The 17,881-nt window shown below is 34.5% G+C and overlaps 1 protein-coding gene across 1 annotated transcript in view; it reads left to right on the top strand.

Annotated features, from left to right (window-relative positions):
- Positions 1-17,881, top strand: part of LAMA2 (laminin subunit alpha 2) — a 625,852-nt gene that overhangs the window by 158,065 nt on the left and 449,906 nt on the right. The window contains 2 exon segments of the mRNA XM_044676961.1: positions 11,252-11,430; positions 17,388-17,487. Coding sequence (XP_044532896.1) covers positions 11,252-11,430; positions 17,388-17,487 — 279 coding nt within the window.

A 17,881-nucleotide genomic window follows, 5' to 3' on the forward strand; every position in this document is an offset into this window, starting at 1 on the left:
CTATTATGGGTGATATTCAACCTACACAAAGGGTTTTGGAACCTATTGGTCACATAAAATGAAGTCCTTCTGGATTTGTATTGTTATACAGTACAATTCAAGCTACATCCGGATCAATAAGTCATCATAAGTCCATATTTATATAGTGTTTTAAAGTATACATGGTGCTTATATACATGTTCTTATTTGAGGCTTACAACAGCTCTGAGCCCGACACTACAAATGATAGTCTATGCTTTTACAGAAAAGGAAGCTAAGGCTCAGAGAGCTTGTATCTGTGCTCACCCAGTTAAAGTATCAGAGGTAAAATCTGAATCTTTGTCACTGAACTATAGCTTTTAGAAATGAAATGGATCTTGGATATTTGCTGGTTCAACCCTTTCATTTTTTACCGATGAAAAAACTAAGTCTGATGGAGCTTCAAGTGACCCAGCCCAAGGTCACATAGGTAGTAAGTGGCCAGATTTGAACCCAAGTTTTCTGATACTGCCTTTCATTTATGTAGTTATAAAAAGCAATAAACTTTTTTTTGCCAGGGAGTATATAGGTACATAGAACTCTTCTATCAGAACACTGCATATAAAAATGTATTTTTTTTCTGTTTTACGTGATCACACATATAAAGTCTGATTCAGTTTGTGTTTCATTTCATGGACGTTGAAGGGGTGGGAGGGAGTGAGGGAGGTATGAGGAAAAAAAAGGTAGAGAATCTAGTACTAAATTTAAAAAATGAATATTAAAAATTGTTCTTACATTTAATTTGTGAAAAATAAAACATTATTAAATTATATTTTTCTCCTCCAAAAATGTCTTATTCAGAGCAAAGATGCATGTCTCGCTACCTTATGTTTTTTTGGCACTTCAAGAACAAGTCTGAGACTCTTAGCTAAGTGCTGATTGGTATGACTAAGTCCAATGCATTTAAATGTATTATCTGAAGTTATAATTATGTGAAATGTTACCCTTTTAACAAATTTAGTTTATAAATAAATATTTAAAAATTTTGCCAAAAAATAAAATTTTATCATAAAATTTAGATGCAAAATATGACAAATATATTCCATTAGATTTTTTTCCATAAACTTTTTTTAAATTTAAACATTTATTAATAATCATTTTTAACGTGATTACATGATTCATGCTCCTACTTTCCCCTTCACCCCCCCGCACTCCGCCCACCCATGGCCGACGCACATTTCCACTGGTTTTGTCATGTGTCCTTGATCAAGACCTATTTCCAAATTGTTGGTGGTTGCATTGGTGTGGTAGTTTCGAGTCCACATCCCCAATCATGTCCACCCCGACCCATGCGTTCAAGCAGTTGCTTTTCTTATATGTTTCCTCTCCTGCAGTTCTTCCTCTGAATGTAGGTAGCGTTCTTTACCATACATCCCTCAGAGGTGTCCTGGGTCATTGCATTGCTGCTGGTACAGAAGCCCATTACATTCGATTTTACCCCAGTATATCAGTCTCTGTGTACAATGTTCTTCTGGCTCTGCTCCTTTCGCTCTGCATCAGTTCCTGGAGGTCTCTCCAGTTCGCCTGGAACTCCTCCAGTTTATTATTCCTTTTAGCACAATAGTAGATTTTAACAAAGGAAATATGCAGTACTGATCCAAATAATGTGACATTAATTTAACACTGTCATTCCACTTCTTTTAAATGAAATGATCAGATTTCATCTTTGAAAAACTTTTATAATTCCATTTACTTCATTACTTCCAGGATCACTAATTTTGTCAGGATGGATACCTTCTCTACTGAAGTAGAATGTAACCCTTTTGTTGATATAATAGATGGTCAGTCACTGTTGTCATCATTAAGAATATTCATTACTTTGTGGCCACTCTTCTAGTGATGAGTTGCCACAAACTTAGCTATGCCAGTCCTTCGTTGGATGACAGATATTCAGTTCATCACCTAGTCTGTCCTTGAAGAATTTTGAACTTGGCCAGACCTGATAGATTTCGTACTCTCCTGGCACAGCATTTGAGAACACCTGCCATAATGAGACAGATTTAAGTTGGACTTGTATTGAAACCAGTGTCATCATAGTAACTATTTGTACTTAGTTCTCCTTTGTAAAACTAAAATAATACCCTCTTTACTATCCCATCTTCCATTGACCTTATAAAAGAAAAATGATATAAAATATTAAAATATTCTAAAGGACAACAGAAGCAGACAACAGATAGCTGGCATAGGCTCAAGTCCTGAATCAGAAATACTGGCTAAGTGACCCTAGGTAAACCATTTCACTTTCAATAAGTGAGGAAACTCTAAAATTATAAACTGGAGAACTGATGCCATTCTGCATTGATAAAAGGAGTTCATCATGGAATCAAAGGTTTGTTTTTTTTTAAAGGCAAACTTTAGAGCAATAATACTGGGTAGGGTTCATCAGTTCTTCAGAGAAAATAACAGGGAATAGGTTCAAGAAAACATTTATGATCTTAGTATTTTCTATATGCATACAAAGAGAGTATGGGTAAAAAGAGAAAGAACCTGCAATTTCAACATCTGGTATATCTCCATCTATCTATCCACTTATATATGTGTATATATGTTCATATATATATATATATATGTATATATATATATTTCACAAACATAATGAAACCATACATGAAGACTATTTAAATATAGCAATGAAAGAAACATGAAGCTTAAAAGAAATATGAGGGGGCAATACTGATTAGAAAGTCATTCATGAAAGGCCTGTATGGAAATGCATGGACCTAAGTAGAAATATGGAATTGAAGATTTGAGTAAGGATCAATACAGAGGGAGACAAAAATGACACTACCTGGATCCAGCAAAATTAGTTTAGGCTTGGTTGATAGAAGTGGGGCACTTAGGCAGCAAATTGTGGTAATTATGATTCAGAAATTTTATCACTATTTAAGGAGCTAGATTTCAGGCATAGTTGTGAATACAAATTGGAGGCATAACTTGGTGCGTGGTCAGGTACAAGCCGATATGCTCTGCATTAGGAAAATGAAATGGGTCAAGGCCTAGACACGAATAGTCTTTTTACTCCAAAAAAAGTTATCTGATTAAATATTTCCTATAGAATAAAATAGAAAATCCTTAGGCTTAGATCTGGGTTGACTAGTCTATATTTTAGTCAAACTTAGTAATTATTACAAAGTAGCATCCTATTCTCTTACCTTTATACATTCAAACAGAATAACTTCAAGGATTAGAAAATATTCCCTCCACATCTTTCCATTTATGTTCTTTTTTACCCTTCAAGACAAGGTTCTGATCCCCTTTTTTTCCGTAAGACTTTATCTTAACAAATGAAAGTTATTGCTCTCTTCTCAGATTTCTTATAAGCATCGTCCTTGGGTTTCTCCTTTGTATTGATTATAATTTTTACTAACCTCTATTGCACTGATGACAAAAATGCAGGAAGCCCAGAGAAGGTTAAAATAAGTGTATGTTGCAATAGTGAAGTCTGCATGGCAGAACCTTGAAGACACAGCATAGATAGGAAGAGAGAACAGGACAAATACAAGAATGGTGGCAGGATTGAACTGTGTGTATGTGTGTGTGTGCATATGTGTGTGTGCACATTTATTCTAAAGTGCCTAAAATTATAGCATGAATGATTTAAACTAGGTAGAAAAAATTGTTCTTACATATATATGGCAAACACTAGAATGTGTGACCAATAGAGAAGGTGCTGTTTTGGATCATCAATTGGGATTTTCTAATATATGTATATAATAGGTAATATACAATATAATATAAAATTATATATCATGTATTATAATCTATACATACTTAATCTAGACATACATATGTCTATATAAACATAGTATATATGTATATAGAAATAAGCAAAATATATTAATATGTATATATAAACATATATGTATAATATATTATACTATACTTTATATAGTATAACATATTATGCACATAATATGTTATACTATATTCTATGTACATATATACAACTTGGTTCATGAATTTAGGAACAGAGAGTGAAAGAAATATGAAAAACACTTAAACCCACCTAGATAACTTTACTTGATCATTTAATAGCTCATGTTTTTCTTTTAGCTCCATCATTCTAAATGTGTCATATTTGTTAACATAAATGATGAGGAGGATAGATGGGGATGCCATTTAAATATATGAATCCTTGCTTCCAAGTAGCAACCGTTTTAAGTAAAGGAAGCTTAAAAGAATCTTCTTGCTATAAGAAAATGAAACAAAGCACTATTTTGAGTACAATTTAAGATTCTTCTTCTTCTTCCCAATTAGTAGAGTTGCATAGGACTGATAAAAATCTCACGCCCTCACAGATAACTTTTTTTATTTACTAGCATTTATTTTTCCCACCTTCCCTTTTGTAATCCTTGACTTTCTTCACGATTGAAGTTCAAACATTATAGGAGTCCCTTATATTTCTCTAGCTTCTAGTGTCTTCCCTCTGTTCACTTGTGTCTACTCATATATTATTATATATGACAATTTATTATTGTGCTGTTTTCCTCATTTGAATGTAGGCTTATTGAGTACAGAGTCTATGCCTCTACTTAAGATTTCTCTTAGTGTCTCTGGGACTTAAAATGGTGTTTGGTAAATAGCAAGTGTTTAAATAATATGTATTAGTTGTTTGAAGTTAGTGTAACGGAGAAGAAGAATATATCATCAGTCTCTGTTTATGGCAGTTTTCTTTAGGCTAATGATTGGGCAGTTCCATCACATTACCCTATAACATATTTTCAGTGCATATGCATATTTCATTTTATTATTAATAATGTTTCAAAGCTTTATTGACCTTGCTGATTCAGGAGACCTTTCCATACTTCCCTTCAGGATTTTAATTGTTGATTAGATGGTAAACTTGAGAAAAAGGACTATTTTTGCCTTTCTTTGTATCTCTAGTCTTTAGCACTATCCCTGGCACATACAAGGCACTGAATGAATAAGTGTTGGCTGACTTTAATTAACATATGTCAAATACCTCTCTGTTGAGTTTCTGTGTTCTTTACCCAGAACAAGGTTACATTTGGTTTGCTTCCTAGAATTGTTTCCCTTAGCTTTGGATCCAAAATTTTAAAAAAGCCTGCTAAACTACTACCTGGAACTCATGCTTGGTCTGGAAATTCTTTCTCTTTGCTCTCCAAGATTTTATTTTATGGCGTGGACTTTATTATTGCAGAATTAGGTGAGATGCTTATTTCTTACTTTACATGTGATCCATTTTTACCTCTTTAGATTACAGTGTAGACCAGTGATGGGCAAACTATGGCCTGCAGGTCAGATACAGCCCCCTGAAATGTTCTATCTGGCCAGGTGACATTATTCCTAATCTGATGAATACAATGAGTAGGATACAATATAATGAAACTTCGGAAGAGTTGCCTTAGAAACAGACTGACAGATGAGCATTTCCTTTCCTTTGGCCCCCTCTTTAAAAAGAGTCTTGCCCATCACTGGTGTAGCCCCTGATTCCATTTTGGCTTAGTATGAACCTTCACACCTTCTTTCCTTCCATACTACTCTTCAGGTAAAAAACTCATGTTTTGTTCTTTCAAAGACCCACAATTTAGTATTGTACTCTGTGTTTTGTTCTTTCAGAATTTCATCCCATTGATATGATTTCTCTAGAGAAAAATTTAATCTAATTCTCTCTCTGAAAATTCTAGGTCTGCATAAATGACTTTTGTGCTATCCAAAATTTTTTATATAGCCCCTGTGATTTGGTTCAAGACAGAAAGTTCAAAGTTCTTAGTTTGATGGTCTCTCACTGACAAAACATTTTGAGTGAATTTGTTTTCTGATAGGCTTAATGTTATCTATCCATATTTTTTTCCAGTTCTCACTAAATACGCCAGATGGGACCTGAAGGAAAAAAATTAACTTCTACTGTTTTTAGTGATCTCCAGAATCAGTTAAAGGATAAAAGATGGTTAGGCTCCTTTAGGATTAGTTCAGAGTAGCCTTAAATTGACTGAAATATGACTATACTTCCTTTAGTTGCAATCTCTTGATGGTATACATTGCATTATCATTCATCTAAATGTAGATATACCCTCTACATGACTTTCGTGGATTTCGAGAAGGCATTTGACAGCGTGGACAGGAACATCATCTGGAGATTGATGCAGCATTACGGGATTCCCCCGAAGCTCATCAACATCATCCAGCAGTTATACGAAGACTTTACCTGCCAGGTCATCCATAATGGGAAACTGACGGCTCCCTTCACAGTGAAAACCAGAGTGAAGCAAGGCTGCATGTTTTCGCCCCTTATCTTCTTGATGGTCATAGATTGGACCATGAGAAGAATTACCAAGGACAACAATACGGGCATTCAATGGACTCACACCAAGCAGCTCGAGGACCTTGACTTCGCAGATGACATCTGTCTCCTTTCTCACAAGCAGCAGGATGCTCAAGCCAAACTTGCACGACTCTCTGAAGAAGCGGAGAAGACAGGTCTGAAGATCAACAAGAGGAAGACCAGGTGATCACAGTCAACAGCAGACAGGACCTGCCAATCCAACTACAGGGAGAAAACATCAAGGAGACGGACCACTTCACCTATTTGGGTAGCATCGTCAGTAAGGACAGCGGAGCAGATGAGGACATCAGAAACCGAATCAACAAAGCCAGACAGGCATTTAACACCCTGCGGTCTGTCTGTATCTCCAAAGCACTGTCCCTCGCCACTAAGCTCCGAATCTTCAATACCAACGTAAAGGCCGTCCTCCTATATGGATCAGAAAGCTGGAGAGTGACAAGCGCTAACACCAACAAACTCCAGGTCTTTGTTAATAGATGTCTACGTCACATCTTGAACATCAGATGGCCTGAAAAGATCTCCAATGCCAGTACCCCATTAGTCAGGACATAAAGAAACGTAAGTGGAGATGGATAGGACATACGCTACGAAAACCGGAAGACAACGTAGCCAGACAAGCATTGAGCTGGAACCCTTCAGGGAGGAGGAAAGTTGGAAGACCAAAACAGACCTGGCGAAGATCTGCTGAAAATGAAACAAAAACAGTCGGAATGACATGGGCCCAGCTGGGGGAAGTTGCCCAGAACAGAGTCCGTTGGCGTGAGATGGTTGCGGCCCTATGCTCCTAAGGAGTCAACAGGAATAATAATAATAATAAATGTAGATATTGATCCCAAATGCAGAATTTACTACATAGCTGAATTTTCATCTATTCTTGCAATATGAGCATAAAAATACTTTTATCCCCTCCATGACACAAAGTATAAGCTAAATTACTTGATAAGTAAACATTTATTAAGCACTGACTATTTTCTAGGCACTATGGCATGCACCAGGGATATGAACAATCCTTAATCTCAAAGAGCTTCAATTCTAATTGGAAGTAGAAGGGAAGGAAAGGCTTCCTCTGGAAGATGGTTCTTGAGACGCATTTAAAGGAAGAAAGGGATTATGTGAGTCAGAATATAGAAGCAAGAACATTCTAGTAATGGGAAATGGTTAATGGCAAGTCCACAAAGAGATATGGAGTGTCACGCTTGAGGCATAGAGGGAAGGTCAAATTGGCTTGTCAAAAACAGGAGGGGGTAGTAATGTACAATGAAGCCAGAAAGATAGCTTGCCATCAAGTTATGATGGTCTTTGAATAACAAACAGAGGAGTTTATATTTCATCTTTGAGACAACAGGGAGCTACAAGAGTCTGTTGGGTAGAAGAGTGATATTTTAGTTCTATGCTTGTTGTTGTCACTCATTCATTATCAGTCAGATTCTTCAGGACCCCATTTGAGGTTTTCTTGGCAAAAATACTGTAGTGGTTTGTCATTTTCCTCTCTACCTCATTTTTCAGATGAGGAAACTCAGGCAAATAAGTTTAATGACTTGCCCAGGATCTCATGGCTAATATGAGTCTGAGGTTCAATTTGAACTTAAAAATACAAGTCTTCTTTACTCTAGGCACAGCACTCTGTCCACTGTACCACCTAACTGCCCTAGATCTCTGCTTAAGAAACATTATTTTGGATGGACTTGAGTAGAAGAGATTTGAGGCAAAGAAACCAATTCGAGGGCTATTGTTATAATATGTTGTTAATACATAAAAAGACCCTGAATTAAGGAGCTGATTGTAAGTAGAGAGAAAGAGAGAAATATAATGAATGATATGGAAGTAGAAACAACAAGATTTGGCAATTGATTTTGAAATGATTTGTAGTTTAGTCATTTGAGTCACATCTATTCTTCTGGCTCCTTTTTAGTATTTTCTTGACAGAGAGACTGGCAGAGAAATGTTTTCTTCCCTAGCTTAATTTACAGATGGAGAAACTGAGGCAAACAGGATTAAATTACTTTCCCAGGGTCATATAGCTAGTAAATGTCTGATGGCAGATTTGAATTCAGGAAGATGAGTGTTCTTGACTCCATGCCTGACACTATCCTTTGCATCATCTAGCTGCCCTAGAAATGAAGAGTAATAAATCATGGCTAATTCTGGGTCTATCACATGATATTATGTGAAATATATCCTTTTTAATACCAATTGCCTCTAAAGGATTCACCACTTAGAACAGAAATACTGTTCATAGTCTTTCTTCTTTTCTTCCAAAAGATACTCTCTCCCAAATGCTCTCTTCTTTGTGGTTTCAACTCTATAGAGTTAATAACCAAAGCTTAAATCAATCCCATCTTCTTTCTCCAAAGCCTTTTCCACATTCCAAACTGCCAGACAAATATTGCTACTAAGAGTTCCAACAAACTTCTAAAGTTGAATTCATTATCTCCTCTTCAAAAACCACACTAGCTCATGCCTTTTCCATTAGTTACCATAATTCTTCCAAAGATTCAAGCCATCTTTGACTTCCTCTCCCTTCCTTCTCATATAAGTTGCCAAGTTATACAAGTTCTTGTGCTTGTCTCTGAAATCAGCTCCTTCCTTTCCATTCCCACTGATGTTACACTAGAGCAGTCCTTTATTACTCTAAATCTCAATAAATGAAGTAGGATCAAAGGATCGTAACCCTAGAGTTTGAAGGGTCCTGAGAGGCAGTTTAGTCCAACCTTTCATTTTTTGATATAATCACCCTGAGGTTAAATAACTTGCCCTGGTCACAAGGAAGTTAGTGGGAAAGCCAGAATTGCAACATTATTTCCACTGTAGCATTCTAAATCCTAACTGATCTCTAAATTCTTTAACTCTTTCCATAAACCATTATCTTATTATTCTTAAAATAATACTTTTATCCTATTAACACCTTCAATTGAAAAATCTTAATAATGTCTAAGTATTAGTAAGAAAAAAAAAACTCTGTGGTGTGGCATTAGGGGTCCCTTTAGTACAGACAGTCTTTCTAGCTAGAGGTTGGATTTTGAGTCAGAAAGAAGAGAGTTCAAATCTAACCTCAGACATTTAACTAATTGCATGACCCTGGGCAAGTCCTGCCTCAGTTTATCAACTGAGAAATGGAGATAATAATGGCACTTAGCTTACAAAGTTGTTAAAAAGAATCAAATGAAAAATATTCATAAAGTGTTCTGTAAAGTGCCTGGCACATAGTAAGCACTTAATAAGTACTCTGCCTTCCTTCCTTCTTTCCTTCCTTCCTTTTTTCCTTCCTTCCTTCTTTCCTTCCTTCCTTTTTTTCCTTCCTTCCTTCCTTCCTTCCTTCCTTCCTTCCTTCCTTCCTTCCTTCCTTCCTTCCACTCCAGTCTGTGTTTTGGTTAAATTATTCACTGAATTTAACTTTCCATTCTCTTTGGTTATAATTTTCTTTGCCCTAAATTACTCCACTTTTCGAAATCCTATCCCATCTGTAAATATAGGTCCCAGCTCAGATGCCACCTCATTCTTTAATCCAGCCTTTATTCCTCAGTTAAAAGCTATATTTCCCTCCTGAAATTTTTTATCATGCTTTCTTGGACTGGGCCCTATAGCATCATAGATTTTGAACTGAAGGAACTTTTAGAGGTCACTGAGTCTCTTTCACTTTTCAAAGAAGGAAATTGAAGCAATCAGGGAGCAGGCAGCAGGTTTGACCCAGGTCCCCTAGCTGCTCATCCATTGTTCTTTCCACTACCACAAAGCAGAAGCTAGGCTAGGAACAAGCCTTGTTTACATGTCATAGTTAACTCTGTATCTTAGTCATTTGGGTACATACCATAATTGGATTAAAACTTTCTTTAAGAAGGGGCTAGGTATCAATTCTTTGTATCTGCAACTTCTCTCATGATGTTTTTGCATAGAAACTACATAAATATTTGTCAGAATATAATGATGTATTTTTGTAAAAGTAATAATAGCTAACATTTACAAAGCACTTTAAGGTTTGCAAAACACTACAGAGACGATCTCATTTTATCTTCAAAATTACTATGAAAGGTATTTGCTATTATTATTCCCATATTACAGATAAGGAAGCACATACAGAGTTTAAAAGCCTTGCCAAAGATTGTACATGAATTAAGTGTCTGAGGCCAGATTTGAACTCATATCTTCCACTGTAGGTCCAATGGTCTATCCATGATGCCATCTAGCTGCCTGCCTCTAGTACTAAAATCTTAGAAAGTATTTTCTTCACAACAAGCTTGTGAAGTAGATAGGGAAGAATGGTATTTATTGTTCACATTCCCAGATAGAGAGGAGTGAAGGGCTCAGAAATGCATAGTAAAGTAGCTTGCCTGGAGTCACACAACCAAGAATTGCCCAAGGTGGTATTTGATCCCAATATCCTAATTCTAGGTCCAACAATGTAATAAGGTGCCTATGGCAATCACATCCTGTCTTGAATTGTACCTATTATCTTCCCCTTTAACTGTTAACCCCTTAAGTTCAGAACCATGTTTTATACACCCCAATTATCTCCATAGTGTACATGCTACATAGCAGGGACACAAATGCTTTTCGGATGCTAAATGACTGTGGACATGTTGATGACAATCCTCATTTGGTAATGAATTTTGGTCCTTGTCAAAACATAAAAATAAGAAATATTTGGATTATTTCAGATTCAATAAAATGGATTTTGAAATAAATACTGTGCCCAGAAAATCCAGTTGCTGTTTACAGCTGAGCCTTGCTCATTTGAATATCGAAGGAAGATATTCATCATACGGAGGAAGTATGCTATTTTCAACACATGCACATATGAACAACACAGATGTCAGAGTAATAAAAGAACATTGTTAATTCTTTACTAAAAATGTTATTTTTATGTCTACAAATAGTTTGTCTACAGACTGTCAGTGGTATTTACTAACACATTTATCTCTTTTTCAGCATGCAATTGTCATGGGAAGGCTGAAGAATGCTATTATGATGAAAATGTTGCCAGCAGAAACCTGAGCTTGAATATCCATGGCAAGTACATTGGAGGTGGTGTATGCATTAACTGTACTCAGAACACCACAGGCATCAACTGTGAGACTTGTATTGATGGCTTCTTCAGACCTAAAGGGGTAACGTATGCCTTCTTCTCCCTTTTGCGAACTGCACACATATGTTTAGACAAAGATCCATTAAATAGGAAAGAATGATTTTTGGATAGCTTCTTCTAGAAAGGTTAGCTCCACATTCTGACAATTGACTAGTCAACTTTCACAGTTGGAAATGTTAGAAAATAGATGTTTGGGTGGTATGAAAACAAAATAGCCTTGATAAGAAAAATGCACTCGAGGTCAAGGCCTCTCAGTATGAATTAGAAGAGAATGAAGCCTTATAAACAGAATGTTCATATCAGCATGAGTTCTGACATAGAAAGCAAGGAGGATTTTTGTTTTTGTTTTTGGCTAGAAATGTTGAGAAAGAAAAAGAGAATAACTTTAAAAACATTTTTCTTTTTTTATTAATAGCATTTACAGCTAGTTATCAACTGACATGTAGGCCTTTATATCTATTGTTAATTTTAGGATTAGAAAACAACTCAACAGTATACACAATCCTCTCAATACAAATCTGTATCTATATCAAGATCTGTTAACTTGGGTCAAAGAATTTCATGGGATATATTGATTTTAAATCAAGTCTGGGAACTTGAGTTATAGAACGCTTCCAGGGGAAATATTCAAATGAGCATTAAATTGAAAATATTCTTTCCATTCTATGGAAGGATTCATGTTTCATACAGGAATTGGGTTAGATAAACTCCATCATATCTTCCAACTCTGAGAATCTATGACATGCTTATAATTACAATAACATTTCTGGCCCTATGATAGTAGATTGGATTTTAGACTTGGCATTAGGAAGAACTGACTTCAAATCCTACCTCTGGCACGGTATAATCTCAGGAAGTTATATAATTTCAATCAGCCTTGGTTTTCTCATTTATAAAATGAGGTTTAATAATGGCACCAATCTCACAAGGTTGTTGTGGGAATAAAAAAATTAAATATATGTAAAATGCTTTGAAAACATTAAATTGCTATATAAATGTTAACTATCCTCATCATTTTTAAATGTCAGTTAAAAATAAGATCACTTAAAGTTAGTAACTTGGGGTATGTTTTAATTTAACAGACCTTCCTACTACATCCATTTCTGAATCAATCATTTACTTAAAATCGCTTCATTTAGTTATTTTCTAAATATTTTCACCTCATAGTAAGTATATAGGTTATCATATTTTATATTTATATGGCACCTCATCATTTTCAAAGTTCTTCCACATAGGCTATCTCCACTGATCCGCATAACAGACACCACCACCCCCAAACCCCTGTGAAGTAGGCAACTCAGATATAATTATCACAGTTCTCATTTTAGAGATGAGGAGACTGAGATATTAAGGTAAAATAAATTGAGCAATTTTCATAGCCGGTGAATGACCAAGTTTGGATTACAACTTCTCTTTCCTAATCTAGTGTTCTTTGTTGTTACCTATAAGCAAGAAAGTAAACAAATATCATTTCTAATCTCTCTTCCGTGAATCAAATCCCAAATACTTAAAGATTCTCATCGTGTTTCCTTTAAGTGTTCTCTTCTTCTATTCCTTAAACCAGTCTTCACATGGCATTATTTTTGAGACCTTTTACTATCTTGGCATTTCTCCTCTGGAAACTTTTCTGCTTCTTAAATGTCTTTCCTAAAACATAGTACACACAACTATACAATCTGGCCAAGGCAAATGACCTTCCTAATCCCAGACATGATATCTTTCTTTGTTGCATTTTTCTTTCAACTTGAAATATAAAAACTACCATTTCAAAAGCTTGAACTGGAAATAGTGAAGCGTACTTTGAAATGTGTTTTTTTTTCATTTTCTTTATTTTATAACATATTATGTACTCATTATCAACAATATGTGTATATATTTCATCTACAAATATAGTGTCTCTTTGTAGAAGCAGAAACTTTGATTTGCAAAAAGAGGAAGAAGTTAGAAAAGTGGTAGATAGCATCTACTCAATTTAAAATCATCTGATTCAGAACAAAAAAGTAATTATATTAATTTAATCAATCTTCCTTCAAACACTTTTTAAAAATTAAATTGAAGAACAGCAACTTTTAAAATAACCAATTTAAAAGTCTGACTATTTTTATTAATTCTTTCATGAAGAATTTGTAATTTCCTAACCCAGAAAAAATAGCTTTGATTAACTAAGGACTTATCCTTCAGAAGTTCTCAAATAATTCTATTACATTTTGAGTCACAAATCAAGGCTTTTTCAAATGTACTTGAGCAGGGCTTGGTTGCCATACTAGTCCATTCTAAAATGGCCTATTTTTTTTAAAAATATGTTACCCTATATTTTCACCACTATCTCCACTATTCACTGAGTATGTTGTTGATGTACATATTGAAGCGAATATCCATCAGTGATCAGGATTATTAAAATGTTCTTGTGGTGGCACTACTGTTCTTGCTTATAATTGTTGAATTATATTCATTAGGAACTTCGAGTACCCTGAAAACATTTTTAACCGTACTTAAATTTGTCAACAAAAGAGTAACCATCCAATATTACCTTACCAGGATCAACAAACATGGATAGCTACGATAGTAAATATATACATCAGCTATTAGTCAAACAAATCAGTACTTAAAATTTTCAAATGGCACAGTAGATAGAGTTTAGGCCCTGGATCCAGAAAAACTCATCTCCCCTAAGTTCAAATCTGGCCTCAGCTGTGTGACTTTGAGCAAGTCACTTAACCTTGTTTGCCTCAGGTCCATCATCTGTAAAATGAGCTAGAGAAGAAAATAGCAGACTATTCCACTGTTTTTTTTTGTCAAGAAAATGACAAACAGGGTCACAAAGAGTCCGACACAACTGAAAATAATGGAATGATAACAACGAATGGAAAGACTAACAATGATAAAATATTTTAAAATGAATGTTGAAAAATTACAAATAAGATTGGCCCCTCAAGAAAATATGTGAGAAGATACCAGCCCCACTCCCTTGTAGAGGAAAAAAATGAGTATAAAAATGGAAATATTATTAGATTTATATCAATTAATCTTTTTTTAGATTGCTTTTTTTCTTTTTCCTCTTTTTAAATATTCTTTGTTCTTATAACATAGCTCTTTAGAAGATGTTAGAGGGAGAGATAAAGGAGGAAATTGAGATACTATAAAAATAAAAACTGTCAATAAAATTATATTTTTTAAAAATCAACAAAATTTCTAATAACAGACAATTGGAGGTAAAGGCTGGAATTCAGTAGAACAGGAGTCAAATATATGAGAGGTAAAGGTATGAGATTATTTGGGTAAAAAATAAGAATGTGGCAGGAAGGGGAAAGAAGCACACATGAGAAAAACATCACATATTAAAAATTTTCAAGAATTGATAGTGAATTGTGTGGGACTAAGAGGAACAGTTGCTTTAATAAAATATATAAGTTGCAACAACAGTAAAGTTTATTTGTGGAAATGGATGGGGTTTGATGGCAATTCTTTGCTACTAGAAAGTATAATAGGATTGTCCTAACAGAGCCCAAACTTTGTGCTTAATTTGAGTTAGGCAGAGAAATGGTAGAAACTCATCAACAGCATAGCAAGCTATACAAATTCATTGTTGTTATTGTTTGGTAATTACAATAATGTCTGACTCTTTGTGACCCCATTTGGATTTCTTGGCAAAGAAATTGGAGTATTTTGCCATTTTCTACGCCATATTTAGGACCTATTTAAGTACTTAGAGAGCTGTGACTTGATTGATTTCCATTATATATCAGAAACTTCATATCTTTTGGGGACTGACAACATGACTAATCTCCTTACAACAAATACAGAGCTCCTAGAGCACTCAACTGGACAACTCTACTGGAATTGTATCATTTCCACAGACTGAAATGTTACTCATTATCACAAAGCTGTAACATTGATTCAGAAACCTTTGAAAAACAACATTTTAATATATATCCAATCTTCAAAATACATGGAAAGAAAAGCTTTCAATATCTAAAGATCTACTATATATAAAGACCAAGATCATGTAGGAATAGAATGAAAAATACTGTTTTCCCATTTTGTCCCTTAAAAGAGTTTTACTGAAGATACACTGATATCTCAATACTTTAATTCATCTACAAAGACCAACATTTTATACTTTCAGTCAAAATCTTCAATATTAACTATGAAAGAATAATAAAAGGATAGTGACTTGTCCCAGATCTTACTATAAAAAGAAATGAAAAGAACGAAGTAATGATAAAAATTGCTAACATTATATAATGTCTAAATGTTTTAAAAATATGTAACATAACATATCTTATCTTAACAAAATCTTATGAGAGTTGGTACTATTGTTATCTTCATTTTTTGGAAGAAGAAAAGTCACTTGCCCAGAGTCATGCTCCCAGTATGTCTTTAATGTAGGATTCAAGCCTAGATCTTCATGATGCTAATTCCATGTTTCTGACCATTCAGAAGTTATGAGTCTAAGCTAATGGCACCACCAATGATAACTAGGAAGGAGCTGGTAGAAAATTTCAGATGAGAGAATATGAAAAACAATATAATGTTACATATTTGTGGTATCACAAGCTAAAGTTCATTTATTAAGAATATCATTATCTGTGCCTTTGTTAAAATGTAAAAATAAACACAATGGTCATTTATCTATATAAAGCATCAAAAATCATAGAAGCAGGGTCAGCTAGGTAGCATAGTGGCTAAAGCACTGGGCTTGGAGTCAGGAAGACTCATGTTCCTGAGTTCAAATCTGGCCTCTAATATTCTTAGCTGTGTGGCCCTAAGCAGTCATTTAACCCTAATTGCCTAGCACATACCTCTCCTCAGCCTTGGAACCAATACTTATGGATTCTTAAAAAGAAGGTAAGAATTTTTTTAAGTCATAGGAACTTATAGACTCATATACTTCAAAAGCACCTTAGGCATCTTGCATGACCATCTTCATTTTTTAATAATAATATACATGATTGAGTGTCACTTTCTTTTCTGATAAGGCACTGTGCCTATTCATTCCAAACTCAACCAAGAGTCTAGCATATTGTGAGAATCATCCAAAATATTTAGTAGATCACAAAGGATTAGTTGTTTTCATGTCTAGTGGTTTTTACATATTTAATTTACCTAAGTATTGCAAAGATTGATCTTGCTCCTATCAAGGAAATGATCATATTTTTTTCTCAATGGCTTGTCACGAAGAAAAAAAATTCCAACCTAATGAAGACATTTATTTAACTTAGAGTCAGAAGTCACAAAGGTATAGTAGCAAGTAGACAAAGATTGTCATTAAAATCAGTAAAGTAGCCTATAGAATAAATGATATGTCAAGTGCTATCTTTTAAAATGCCAAACAAGTTCCCATTAAGAAAGTAACTTTAGGTATTCACTGAATTATTCCTACTCAGATTTTTTTTCCTTTTGTGTGGTCCCAGCCACTGGGTAACCTTAGGCATGTCATTCAATTTTCCTGTGTCTGTGTTATTCCATCTGGAAAATATACTAAGAAACAATAATATATAATGTAGCCATGCAAATGAATATGGGCCCAGAGCCCAATTTAGGTCTAAAATAAATCACCCGTTAGAAGAGCCGAATATTTCTGAGAAATTGAAATGAGAACTCATGCATTAGTGCATTTAGAACCATTCTTCATCAGCATTGACATATTTGATAACAAGTAGAGAAAATACTCAGTATAATAAAATGTTTATGTGTCCCCAATTTTAGTCCAACTGTCTTTTGTGCCATGAGTAAAATAAGTATCAATGACAAAAATTTTTTGGAAATTTTGAATTTTTTAAAAAGTAGAATTGTTTCTTAAATTCTGTATGATGTGTTTGTTGTGTATATTTTTTATTTATAAATGTTTTTGTCATGTGTATTTGTATTATGGTTATAATAACCAGCCTCAATAATGCATTGCTTTAATATAGGGGAAATTGATGTGCCATTGTGAATCATTAATGATATTTCCCTGTTTTTTGCTTGATGTTTTAGGTATCACCAAATTATCCAAGTCCATGCCAACCATGCTATTGTGATCCAATTGGATCTATACATGAAATCTGTGTTAAAGATGAGAACCATGCCAGAAGAGGTAAGGAATGTATGTTAGATAAGCATTAATGATTAAAATGAAAGAAAAAATGATTTAGAGGAGCAAAACCTTAATAAATTAATTTTTTCTATGAATTCATTTCCAAGCCCATGTATACTGATATAAACAAAGAAATATGTTTGTAGGTATCACAAGTGACAATGAAGATATCACAAATAACATAAGGGATAGAACTGGCTGGATGGCCCAGGGAAACTCACATAACCTCTCAGACCAGTGGTCTCCAACTCAAATATTAATCTGGGTCACTAAACTATGCATAGTATAAATATTGTCCAAGAAAACCACATATTGACATTATATATGTTTTATTTTTTTTAAATATTCCCAAATTACATTTTTATCTGGTTCAGACTGCACTTGGGAATTTTAT

Source organism: Gracilinanus agilis, chromosome 4 (genome assembly GCF_016433145.1).
Source record: "Gracilinanus agilis isolate LMUSP501 chromosome 4, AgileGrace, whole genome shotgun sequence".
Taxonomy (NCBI): Eukaryota; Metazoa; Chordata; class Mammalia; order Didelphimorphia; family Didelphidae; genus Gracilinanus; species Gracilinanus agilis.